This window comes from Lemur catta, chromosome 9 (assembly GCF_020740605.2).
Source record: "Lemur catta isolate mLemCat1 chromosome 9, mLemCat1.pri, whole genome shotgun sequence".
Classification (NCBI taxonomy): Eukaryota; Metazoa; Chordata; class Mammalia; order Primates; family Lemuridae; genus Lemur; species Lemur catta.
The window spans coordinates 94,001,334-94,013,928 of record NC_059136.1 but is presented as its reverse complement, the minus strand read 5'-3'; the positions used below and the strand labels follow the sequence as shown (position 1 = coordinate 94,013,928).

Below are 12,595 nucleotides of genomic sequence, written 5' to 3'. Positions count from 1 at the left end.
AACTTTACAGTTCATCAATCCGATGTATCCTGCTCTCACATTTAACTTATTTGTAAATACTTTTCCATGGCTACCATGTAAAAACCAATTGGTTGAATATGCTTCCTACATTAATTCCTGTTAAAATTAAAGAAATTAAAGGTCTACCTTTGTTTTTTAGAAGTGACTGATATACTTTGAAAATATTCGATGTTTCAAAAAAGGTGTTTATCAGGTTCTTAAAACATTTAAAAATGGCTTAAGGGATGATTTACAGCCCTTTTACCTTGAACATATTCACTATCTTGGATTTTGTTGAACTGATTCAGTTCTCTCCTTTTGAAACTCTTCCCTTACTCAAATAACTTAACTAAAGAATCTGAGATGTTATCAATATAAAGAGAAACAATTTATATTTATTTCTTATACATTTGCAAATACATCAAAAAGAATATGTATTTCAGGCAGTGTAAGTAAAATTATTCAGTAAAACTTTTTTTCTTGGGTGTGTGTGTGTGTAACAGGTAATTTTTCACATATCTTAATTTCCAAAGAATAGGATTCTAAATAAAATATACTAAAACATTCCTAGATGAAATGATCATTTAGATTACACACCTCAGGAGGCAAATGATTACTAACACAAAACATGAAAGATAGCTATAGATATGTTTTAGTATCTGGCTTTTCAAATTTCAGTTAATTACATTTAATTTAGGAAACAACAATGTAATCCTTAGAAAGGAAAATTTGCAGAATACCAAAACAAAATGTATATAAGGATTATGTTAAAAATGAAGAAAACCCCCCAGCTTTGTATAATATTAAAACACAAAGAGTATTTTTAACATTTTAAGCTATATTGATAAAAAGCAAATTCACTAATTTATTTAGGTGTAAAATGTCTATTTATTAAAATATTTTGGTTATAATAAAAATACAGATAAAAAATTTTATCAGTATTAGCCCACAATTATAAATCATCTTCCACAGCTGCTAAATTCTCTATAGAATTTCAAATAGCAAAATTAGGCATATAAATTTCAAATAAGAATCTCTATGAGGTTTCTCTGATTCTAACTGAAATAAAGATTTTGAGTATACAACATTACATTATTTCTGTAAACTGGTATAATTTAATAGTAGCTTCAGACAAAGGATGTTCAACAGGTAGTATTTCTAAGGCATCAAAAAAGTTCAATATAATCAATTCAAATTAGATATTGTATTGTGCCCTATTTAAGTAAGACTCTCTAAGGAATTACAGACTCTATATTTGTGCACTCTGAGTACATTTTCTAATTCAGACAAGTAGCCAGTTGTGCAACACCCAAGCATGAACAAAGTTTTATACCATCCTATATGAGATAGAGAAAAAAATGACAATACCAGCACTTCTATTTGGGTTGACATTAAACCAATCATTTCCGAACAACCTGAATAACACAATGACCTAAATATAAATGGAAGAAATATTTTTTCTTCATTTTTATAGAGATTGAATTTATTGATATTAGTATCTGGTTTGTCAAAGTGGCAAGCATTCAACATTTAAAACTCATTTATTTTAAATGCATAGAATAATTCTGACTACTTACAGTCAATGTAACTGTCGTGAGCCAAAAAAGATAAACTTCAAAGATTTTGTAAGTATTAATGGCATTCTGAAACCTCTGGATGGAAGATTATTTGGGGGTGAGGAGTTTCTCTTCTCCACTGATAGCTTAATACTTTTCCAATCAATTTTGATTTAACTGTGGGTCATGGGATAAACTCATTTTTTAATAAGTTCTCAGAAAGTTGTAATTGCTTCCAAAATCAGAAACCACAAGGTGATGTACTCAAACACCACATCAACATAATGTTGTTATGGAGATATTTACAGAAAGGTGGAGAGAAGAGCTCAGTTGTAAACATAAGTTAACATACAATGGACTACAAATTAATAATTTGTTTACACAGTGTGACAAGAAAAAACATTCTGTACAAGAAGTCTAAAAATTCAGTTCTAGTTTTAATCCATTTCTATAAATCATAAAAACAAAGGGAAATAGGGATTTATTTCAGAAACTCCATATACCTGTGGAAAATGGAACACAAGTAATTTCTTTTCAAGATTAACCTTAATCTCAAATAAAGCATGGCTAACTATGTATTTTAAATTTTGAAAATATTGTGAAAATCTAAAACATAAGAGCCGATAGTAATTGATGGTCTATAAACACTTTCTGTTAAATAACACAAATAAATGCAACTTAAAAGATGCAAAGTGACAAGTCTCAGGGTTTTAAAATCTTTCCATTTCAAAGGTGCAAAGTTACAGCACATGTATAGGATGGGCTTTAAAAATGGATATATATGTAAACTTTTCCATGGTGTTGGTTTGTGTGCTTCCCCCCACTCCAAAGAAATGCCTACTGCTTATAATGTTAAAGAATCTTCACCACTCTGTCTATAATTTTCAACCAGAAGTCCTCAATGTACCTTAAACCAAACTGAATATTAGGCATTTTACAGCTTTTGCAAAATGGCTATAAAATCCCATTATGGGCATACATATCTCTTTGATCTCATTGCACAAAATTCATAACTGTTCAATAATGCTATACCATTACACCACACACCTTCAACTATTTCCATTTTTCCAAAATTCCTTCCAAAATCAGCTTCCAAAGCAAAGCAATGTAACATGAAAAGTTCCTGGGAAGGCTTGTTACAAAAAAGAACAGCTTGGATACAAACTAATCTACACACATATCCATCTTCTGTTGAGCCTGTTTATCCCTCATCTCCCTCCATCACTCCTAAAGGTGGGTGCACTGGAGTAAAGGAAAGAAAAGGCTCTTTCATCACCACACCCTCCCAGCACCTCCACTTTTGGTCCTCAGACAGTGATTCTGTGTAGGTGATGAAAACCATAAGAAAAGAGAAGCTGTCCCTTTAAAATGCCCTGCTCTGTCCCATATCCCACGTGGAACCAACATCAGCAGCACTTTCCCATTACCATCAATGTGATGCAAGAGGCACCATCCTTTTATATACATAAAACCAGAAAACTTCAGCTTAACATTCTTTAATAAGGATGAACAGGTGAAGCAAACGTGTCAGGAAGGGCGAAACCAAGCAACTCCCCACCCCTCCCCAAAAGGTACTCCAGTCTTGCACTCAAGTCTCTCTGTGCAACATCACCTCTCTACCCCTCCTCTGTAGAGCCCAGTTTAAAGAAAGCAGGGAGCCCTTAACAAAACCTGAAGCATAAATGCGACGAAAATGCAATCTAAAGCCGGAAAGGTTTATTCTTCCAATCACACATATTAACTCTATTAAGAAAATGGCATCACTTTTTTTCCACCAAAAAAAACCCCGCAAAGATCATTAAAAGAGAGTTATAAAATAGCAAATATAGTGTTTATCTTATCTCAGATCAGTCCACATTACCCATAAGTTTAGTAGTTTCTGCACTTCCACCTCCCCCCTCCCTCCCCCTGCTTCTCTTGCATCGGATTTTCACGTTTTCTCATTGTCGGTTGAGTTATAAAAGGCTTTTGCCCTTCGAAAGTTTTAAAAAATAAATAAATATTAACTCCTTGGTCCCTGCAAAGTCAAAATGGACTTCAGGGGAAAGGCGGTACATACTTTTACCTTTAGCGAGAAAAGGGGGAGCATCCCGGATTTTTAGGGATTTTTTGCGATTTTTAAAAAATTTTTATTTGGTTATATGCCTGAGTTCTCCCTCCATTTTGGTTGTTTATGATACTGACAACAAGCTGTCCCTGCTCTGTGCCGATCTCCTGCTTTCATTTAGCACCCCCTCCCCCTACCCCCCCTCGCAGCTACACACCCCGGGCTCACACCTCCCCGCAGACCCCGCACCCCGACCCCGACTCGCCCACCTGAGGAAAGGGCAAAAACAAATTCATTTCTCCAGAAAAGAAAAACCTCTTTTGAAAAAGGGGCAAAGTTACCCCAAGTCACTCAAAGTGCCCCCCAAATATTGCCGACTGCGGGTTTCCGCCAGGCCCTTTGGGAAGCGACCTTCCCCCGGGATGTTTTGGTGGAAAATGCGGAGAGTTTACTCTCAAAACTGAATTTATATTAATTTTTCCCTTATTTTTCGGGTCTCTAATGTCTTCCGCTCTCGCTGCTGCCGCTGCCGCTGTCACAATATTCACAGCACCAGAGAGGAGGAGGAGGAGGAGGAGGAGGAGGAAAACTTTTCAAACTTTCCAGACCCTGAATAAAGGGTTTTTTTTTTTTCCCACCGACCTCACCTTCGGGTCCCCAGCCGCATCGCCCCCTGCCCTGTCAGAAGCGACTTCGGGAGTCCTCGCAGCCCCGCTTAATTATTTTATTTTATTTTTTATTATTATTTTTCTCTCTGGGGTCCTGAGCAGGGGCTGAGAGTAGCACAAACTTTTCCTCCTCCTGCCGCCGCCGCTGCTCCTCTGCCCCCTCAGCTAGTCCCATAATTTAAATAACCCTGATATTTCTCCCGCTAAACGCCTCTCCGCCGCCCCGGACCCCGGGAGAACTCACCGCGGGGCTTTAACATCCTCCCTCCGGCCCGTCCGCCGCCTTTACACCGCCCGCGGAATTTCTAATAATTTTTTTCTCATATTTCGGGCTGGACGCGGCGGGCCTGGAAATTGTTTCCTTACGCCTCTTTCCAGCAGCCATTGTAGTGTATGCGCTGCCCCTGCAGCCCAACTTGCAGCTGCCGCCGCCGCCGCCGCCGCCGCCGCCGACGTCGCGCCCACCGCCGCCTCCCCCGGCCTACTCTGCCACCGCCCCCGCCTCCCGTAGGCCCGCCCCTGACCCCCGCCCGCCGCTGAGCCCGCCCCCCAAGCGCGCTCCGCCCCGGAGCCGACCACTCGGCGCCGCCGCGGCCAGGAGCCGGCCCGCCGATTGGTCTGTGGCGCCGCCCGTCAAGCCGAAGTGTTAAGAGGCGGGCCGCGGCGCAGGGGGCGCGGCGGGGCGGGGGCGGAGGCGGAGCCGTGCGCGACGCCCCGCCCACTCCTCCCTTCTCGGCCCTCCTCTCGCCAGCCGGGGGCGGGGCGAGGCCCGCCCGCCCCCGCCTCGCAGAGCCCCGCGCGGCTGTCAGTCTGGGAGAAGCGCACGCCGATTGGGCGAGCGGCCGCCGGGGAGCGGGGGCAGCAAGTTGGGATGCGCGCTACTTAAGGTCCTGCTTCGTGAGCCATTGACGTGTTTGGAGCTGGAGACTGCCTGGGCGCTGGTGGAGCGGCGCCCCGAGGTGAGTGGTCCCCCGCCCCTCCCTCCGCGGCCGCTGAAGGCAAGAGGGAAGAGACGGGCGCACCTGGGTCGCCGTGGGGCCCGGATCCACTTCTGCTGCGCGGAGCGGCTCCTGCCGGGTTTCACCGCAGCGCGGGCCCCTTCCTGTCTGCTCGTTCAACGACCACACGGGTCTCTTCGGGCCGGGGGCGAGGAAGGTGACCTCTGTCTCGTCCGGACACCACCAGCTCGTCCTTCATCCTCCTTTTCTCCAGCCCTTGAAGCGCAATCACCTGTCCCCACCCCCACTTCCTTGCGTTTTCCTCGCCCCCTGCCCCTCTCGGCTCAGTCGCAGGGCACAGCAAGGTGTGTTCACCTGTGCCTGCCGTCCAGGATTAGACGCTGATGGGCAGCACCGCGGAAGGCAGCGAGGCCTCGGATTCGCCTCTCTCCAGGTTCTCCTTCGATCTCCCCGCCCCCCTCCGGTATGCCACCCTTGACTTCTTGCCCCTGCTCCTCTGCACACAGCAGTGGGTTAACAGCGTGGTGTGTGTCAGCGTCCCGATTTAGCAGAGCCATGGACCCTGCCTGGGCTCCAACCGGCATGTAGGCATGGACGTGTCGAGTGACGTTCCCTTCCCCCTTCCCTTTCTAAGCTACTGGAGGAGTGGGGACGTGAACCACTGGATGGGAAATCAAGAACTGCTGTAGCTGTACTAAGCAGTTTGCCCTTTGCAGTGAATTTTAGAGTTATTCCTCAAATGTGTTGTGGTTCTGCGGCCCCTCCCTCAAATCTTTGGTTTTCTTTCTGGCTATCCTCTGCAAGTGGTAGAACCTGTAACATTAGTACATTCAGAAAGTATTAATAAGTATAATAGATAGGGCCTCTTTGGCGGAGCATTTGATCTTGCCCTTCAGCCTGGGTCCTCGCTGTAAATTGACATTTCCTCTTCATTTCTAGTTAATACATGAGGAAATCATGCAAAGGAGGGGAATCTCGGAAATCCAGACTTAGGGTGACTTGTATTTAGAATCTGAAAGGAAAAGGAAATGAAATGTGAATAAACTCATGCAGCAAACCTGATCGGACTATATGTAATGTTACCTAGATAGTGTTTTTAAAGAATTTCTAACTGATGATAATAAAATACAGAGAAGAATACTTTAATGTAAGGCATGCAACTTGAATTTCATACAAGTTTGTCTTTGATCCTTGTTCTGTGTTCACATATCATAGGATAGATATAAAAAAGGAAGCTGTGTATTTACTTAGTACCATCATCTCTCTTGGGAAGAAGTCAAACTCGCCAAAAAAAAAAAAAATGTATTCAGGAGAGGAAGAAGCTTCTAGATATAATTGGATGGCTGCTTGACTTTCCTTTTGGCCAAGATGTTTCTCTTGGCTGGGTATTTTCATATATTGTTTGATGAAAATCATAAAATGATTATTTAGTGGCTATTAAAAGTTAAAGGACCCCAAATAACCAAATTCTTTTCCATCCTCCTTAGCAAAGGTTGGTCTACTTTAGTCCACACATCTTGATCTTTCCCATAATAGAAGAAATTGGACTGGGTGACTCTTGATTGAGAATATCTCCACTTATCAGGAGTTTATGGAGTTTGTTTGTTTTTCCTGAGTACACTTCATATCTTTTAACATGACTGATATTTTTCGGTGGTCCTACCTTGGGCAAGGAAAGCAGAAACCATTTCATACAAGAATTCTGACCTCTGTCTGCTCTGTTTGGTTATACTGACCAGTTTAATTCAATGGGATTTTGTAAGTCACACTGCATTATTTTTGCTGGCTTCTCCATTGATATTTAGGTAGAAGAATGATTAACGTAGAACAGGATTCAGTACAAGTTAGATCAGCTCCTTAAGCTTCCTTCAGAGCATTTTAAAATAATTTGTGGGTGGTTCATCAATAGTATAACAATATATTGAAACAGAAGTCACTTTGAAAGAATTATTTTGGTATTGATTTTTGAATTTTCTCTTTTACTTTCTTTCTGTGACATTTCTTTGAAGATAATAGGCATACCAATTTCAGTTGAATTCCATTATAGAGAGCAACTATATTCTGGGATATAGTTGACGTACCTGTTACCCAAGTATATGACTTGACTTGGAATAACTAATTGGCTCTTTGGAAACTGTGATCATCTTTAATCGATACTTTTGCAAAGCTGTATCTTTAAGACTTGAATTGGAAGATTACTGAACCACAATAGCATCCTCTGACTTCCTTCAAGCCAGGGAAATATCAGTTAAATAGGAGATGCCACTGGAAGTAAAATTTCAACTTTTTTTTTTTTTTAAACACTGACTTTTTGAAATGTCAACTAAGCAGTAAGTTGGCTTTTTGATGTATTGGCTACTCTGGTATTAGCCACACGGTAGGCACTCTGTACTTCAGCTGATGAATGCTTTTTCTAAAAGTGGGCTGTACTAAATTATTCCATTCTTATTTTGTATGCTGATCAATGTGTAGTAAGGAAGTAATTGTTACAATGCATAGTATATTCTTAGATTTTGTTAATACACTTAATTGCTTAAACTTAAGAATAAACTACAACTGAATTATAGTTGAACTGTCTTATTGAATATTATAATCACATTTTAGTAGGTGAATTTCAGTATATGGCCTTTGTGTTGAGGCATCATGGCAAACAAAGGAAAAACACATGCAAGTTTTTATTCTCAAAATACAGAGGGTACATGTTTCTCACTAGATGATTATTATGCCAAAATTAAATTTTCAAGTGGGGCTTTTGAGATCTATTGATTTCTTGTCATTCATTGTATAACTCTTTTTTCTCTGTCTCCCTTCAGTAAAGAAGACTGTTAGGATGCCCGTGGTAACTCGGAAGCTTAGAGATCCTGACATAAATCCTTGTTTGTTGGTAGGCTAATTTGCTTTTAATTTTCATGAGTGCTAAGTTGGAAAAACAGGCTTCTTCTAATTTTGTGGGCATCTGTTTTCTGCAGTTGTTGAATAAAGTTATTTCTATATAAAAAATTGCTGGCTAGCATTATTTCACTAGAGCATTTTTAGATATTCATAATTTTGCTAACAAAGAAAGATTCATCTTTCGTTCCCATATTTGTATACTCAAGCATTTAGTTGTCACTGTAAAACTGGACAGGCATATTAACACTGAGGAAAATCTTTACTTCAAACATGGAAAATTGGAAGGTATCACATTTTTACACTGTCACTGAAATTTACTGTTTTACTAGGAATAATTTCATCACATTCTTGAGACAACCTGGCTGGGAGTAATGGGCTGATAATAAAATTAGCCTATTCAAAGCCTGAAGGTTTTCACAAAGGTGTCTTATCAACACAATTGTTTTGTTTTGTTTTGTTTTTGAGACAGAGTTTCACTCTGTTGCCCAGGCTAGAGTGCTGTGGCATCAGCCTAGCTCACAGCAACCTCAAACACCTGGGCTCAAGTGATCCTCCTGCCTCAGCCTTCCAAGTAGCTAGGAGTACAGGTACATGTCACCATGCCCGGCTGATTTTTTCTATTTTTAGTAGAGATGGGGTCTCACTCTTGCTCAGGCTGGTCTTGAGCTCCTGAGCTCAAGCAATCCTGCCTAGGCCTCCCAGAGTGCTAGGATTATAGGTGTGAGCCACCGTGCCAGGCCAATTGTTTTGTTTTAATGATAAAGCTTGTGTTGGGATTTATTTGGTATGACTTGCAATACTTACTTGTGGCTTTGCTACCCTTAAATAATGTAGTCATCATACTGGTGCTATGAAAATTATGCTCCTTGATCCCATGTGCATTTTCCAAATAGATACATTCATTAAATACTTGCCATAGTAATTTAGCTTTGTTCTGTGTATTAGGTCAGTTTTCAACAGTTTTATTAAATAAATCTGCTTGGGTAGAACATGTTTCTTAGATCTGTGAAGCAGTGCCTACTTGTTTAGTTAGAGCTTTCCTTTAGATGACTCCTAAGAGTTATACCTTTCATTTTGAGGTTAGTTATCCAATCTACTTTCAGTTCATACAGCTTAAGTTTAATCCCCAGGTGGTACCTACCTTCCTTTCAATGCATAGCCCTATGTTTGCTCACTTTGGTTTTAAGTGATGTTAATGATATCTATTAAAATTTGCTTATGTAATAGTGTATTTACTTGTGGAACGGAGTAAATGATAGCCAAAAATTTGTTGAGATGAATAGTGTTAATGTAGGTTGCCTTGATATATACCAGTTATTAGCAATTTACTTGACACCTTGAAACCAGTATTACAATCAAACATTCAAGTCAGAGTGATGATTTGGAAAAGCAGGAGAGCGCACTGTGAGTCAGGAGACTGGGGGTTCTAGGTGTGCAGCAGTGATTTTGAACATATTTCACCTTGTCTCAGTTTCTTGTTAAATGGTTACTGGACTAATTGATTACAGTCAATGCTTTGGCTCAAATTCCTATGATTCAGAAAACTGGCCCAGATTAAAAGGAAGATGTCCGCCTGAACAGAGTGAGTACTGGGATAGCTGGCAAGATTGTTTAGTTTTTGTTAGTGTCTACCCATTAAATTTCACATTATTTGCTTTGGGAGGAAGCAACTTTAGTTTGTTCTTAGCTCCCATTCCACCTTTTAAATGATGCTTCTTGTGTATTCAAGGAATCTGATGCTTCTGCCAGATGTATGGCTGAAAATAACTATGATGGGCAAAGGTGTTCCACTTATTTCTTGAAGTACAAAAACTGTCGGAAATTCTGGGTAAGCCTTGCTTGATTAGCTTTATGTTAAAACCCATCTCTTAGGCTGAAACTGAGGCCTGAAATTAGTCAATACCCATAATCCTTTCCCAGTGATGGCTGTAGGGATACTTAACTTTCCAACTTTATCCTCTGTGTGCTCTTTTAGCCCTAATGGATCCTCGAGAGCTCTTGTTAGCTGCCTCGTCCTACTCTAAGCTATAAGAATGCAGTTTTAATATAGGTGGGTCTTTCTAGGTGTATAAGTATCTGTAGTCCTAAAACAATAGCATTGTTATAAATTTAGTTTTCCTGGAGACGAACAGTGCTGCAGTAACACATCATGTTAGGCTTCTATTTCTGCCTTTTCCTTTCCCACTGCCATCTGTGGTAGTTAAAATGTTCCCGTTTTTCTTAAGACATTGGTATGTAATTTCTGTTTCCCTGCGCACTGGGCCCAGCTATTTCCTTTCCCTTTGTACGTGCACTGTTGGTTTCATTTAGCAGTTATTCAGTAGCACTTCTTGGTGGACTAGATAAATTTTGGTGCTTTATGCATGCACAGTATGTCCCCATCCCAATTACTGTTAATGTATTCGTATGGGAATAACCACTTCTATTTAATTGTTAATAGTTTGAAAACATTTGTCTGGAATCTGTGATTAGGTTTTTTTTTTAACTTGGTTTTTGGAATTTCCTTTTTGAGGAAGCAATAGCAAATGACTGGTAAATGATTAGCATTTAATACATGACTAATTTTGGTTTCTTTTTTTATATCTATACACAGAATTCTATCATGATCCAGAGAAGACAGAATGGAGTGAAGCCACCTATGCCTACAGCAGCAGAAAGAAACGAAATCTTGGGAGCAATGGGAAAGATGCCCTATTGAATGTTGCATTAAAATTGTTTATATAACTTAGAAGCAGATGAATATTTTTAATAAATTATTGCTGTAATCTTTTAAGACCTTACAGGCCTCACCCAGACAGACCTTATGTTCTACAAGGGGAGGTGGAGTTAAGTCAGCCCAATGTCCTGTCTGCTTGCTCTCAGTGCCAGGACGATGGTAGTCACTGCTGGCTGTGCTGTGGCACTGAGCTTACATGACTTCTAGGGGTAAGGGAGTGTTAGGGGAGGCCACATGCGAAGTTGAGCTTTTCTACTTGGTCTCAAAAGAAGAGTAAGATGTGAACAAGACCGAAGGGGGCTGAGAGGAAGGCAGTGTTTCCAAGAAAGGAAATGATGTGAGCAACGATGTGCTGGAAGGAAAGCTTGAATCATGTTTGGAGAGTAGCCTGTAGACGGTTTGACCTAGAGTTTCAGGGGAGAGGGAGGAGTGATGGGGCAAGATTGAAAAGGTAAGTTGAAGGTAAGGGATATGTGGTAGGCCTCAAGTCCCAGGCTTCTTCCTCAAATCCGTCCGTCCTTCTCTCACTTACCTTTGTTTAAGTAAGGTCAGTACATTCACTAACATGGAGGCGGGAACATGTTGTCCAAAATAAATGGCTTGAAACAGAACTGGTTTCCTTTCGTTTCTTTCTGTAAGGGCTTAGTTACAGGATTCTATGACTAACATCCGTAAATACTTGTTAGGCTTCTGAGCTGTAGTATCAGTTCTTGAGCCATAGTAATGGGAAAAAGAGAAATTGATTCCCTTAGAAGTAGGATTTCCATTTGCAGGACGAGATGGACAAGGAAGGGCGGGGGTTCATCAGGTGAACTCAACACTGGCATGAGACTAGAGCTTAACTTCACTTCATGATATAAAAACAATGAGAATATTCAGTGTATGACTGGGGTAGATGGTGTAACAGCTCTCCTTGTGCCCACTGTCTTTTAAAATCCAGTTTGTTTCATTCACAGAATAGTTTTATACAGACATGTTATTTAACAAAATTTAATGTGTACTTGAAAACAAATTGCCTGTCCCTCATTTTCATCTGGTCCTAGATCAAGAGTATTACTTTATTTTATTATTTTATGTTTTTGTAGATGTGGAGGGTGTCACTATGTTGCCCACGGTGGGTGTGAACTGGCCTCAAGTGATCCTCCCACCTTGGCCTCCCAAAGTGCTGGAATTACTGGCGTGAGCCACTGCTCCTGGCCAAGAGTATTAGCTTAATGGCTGCTGACAGTAAACTATCCATCTGAATCCAAAACCAAGTTCAGAAGTTTTTAAGCCATATGACCTTGATTGTTAAATTGGTTCTATTTGAACAAAAAATGGATTATTTCAAAAATTCTTTTGTATTGATTGCTATAAAAATGATGGATTAAAATAGGACCTGAAAAGAATTAATATATACTATGTGAGAAGCATTTCAGTACCTTTAAGTGTGCTTGTTTAAAGGGTTTGGAATTTTAATGTCACATCTTTGAATGTACATAGCAGTGTCAACATTTATCCTGTGGCTAATTGTCCTGACATAGCTCTTTAAAAAAAAGAATTTTTTTTTTTTTTAAATAGAGATGGGGTCTCACTATGTTGCCCAGGCTGGGTTGCAGTGGCAGGATCACAGTTCACTGCAGCCTCCAACTCCTGGGCTCAAGGGATCCTCCCTCCTGCCTCAGCCTTTGGAGTAGCTGGCACTATAGGCACAGGCATGTGCCACCATGCCCAGCTTTTTAAATGTTTTATTTGTTTATTTTAACCACCTTTGCTTT

General features: G+C 40.6%; 1 protein-coding gene across 3 annotated transcripts; it reads left to right on the top strand.

The window, feature by feature from the left end:
* Nucleotides 1-5,126: 5,126 nt before the first annotated feature.
* CHCHD7 (coiled-coil-helix-coiled-coil-helix domain containing 7) lies at nucleotides 5,127-10,902 on the top strand. Of its 3 annotated transcripts, none has more exons than XM_045561022.1 (5): nucleotides 5,168-5,230; nucleotides 5,602-5,693; nucleotides 8,044-8,114; nucleotides 9,852-9,950; nucleotides 10,716-10,902. In XM_045561022.1, exons 3-5 carry the CDS (start codon nucleotides 8,061-8,063, stop codon nucleotides 10,818-10,820), a joined length of 258 nt encoding a protein of 85 aa, XP_045416978.1. In that variant the 5' UTR covers nucleotides 5,168-5,230; nucleotides 5,602-5,693; nucleotides 8,044-8,060; the 3' UTR covers nucleotides 10,821-10,902. The 3 variants fall into 3 exon arrangements, with proteins under 3 accessions (XP_045416976.1, XP_045416978.1, XP_045416977.1); XM_045561021.1 differs by having other exon boundaries at nucleotides 5,176-5,230; nucleotides 5,558-5,693; XM_045561020.1 differs by lacking the exon at nucleotides 5,602-5,693 and having other exon boundaries at nucleotides 5,127-5,230.
* Nucleotides 10,903-12,595: the final 1,693 nt, after the last annotated feature.

Excerpts from the sequence above, each read along its gene's own strand:
- CHCHD7 (XM_045561020.1), top strand. The coding sequence starts at position 8,061 with ATGCCCGTGGTAACTCGGAAGCTTAGAGATCCTGACATAAATCCTTGT. Across the intron at positions 8,115-9,851 it reads ACATAAATCCTTGTTTGTTG|GAATCTGATGCTTCTGCCAG; the intron begins GTAGGCTAATTT and ends TGTGTATTCAAG. Across the intron at positions 9,951-10,715 it reads AAAACTGTCGGAAATTCTGG|AATTCTATCATGATCCAGAG; the intron begins GTAAGCCTTGCT and ends ATCTATACACAG.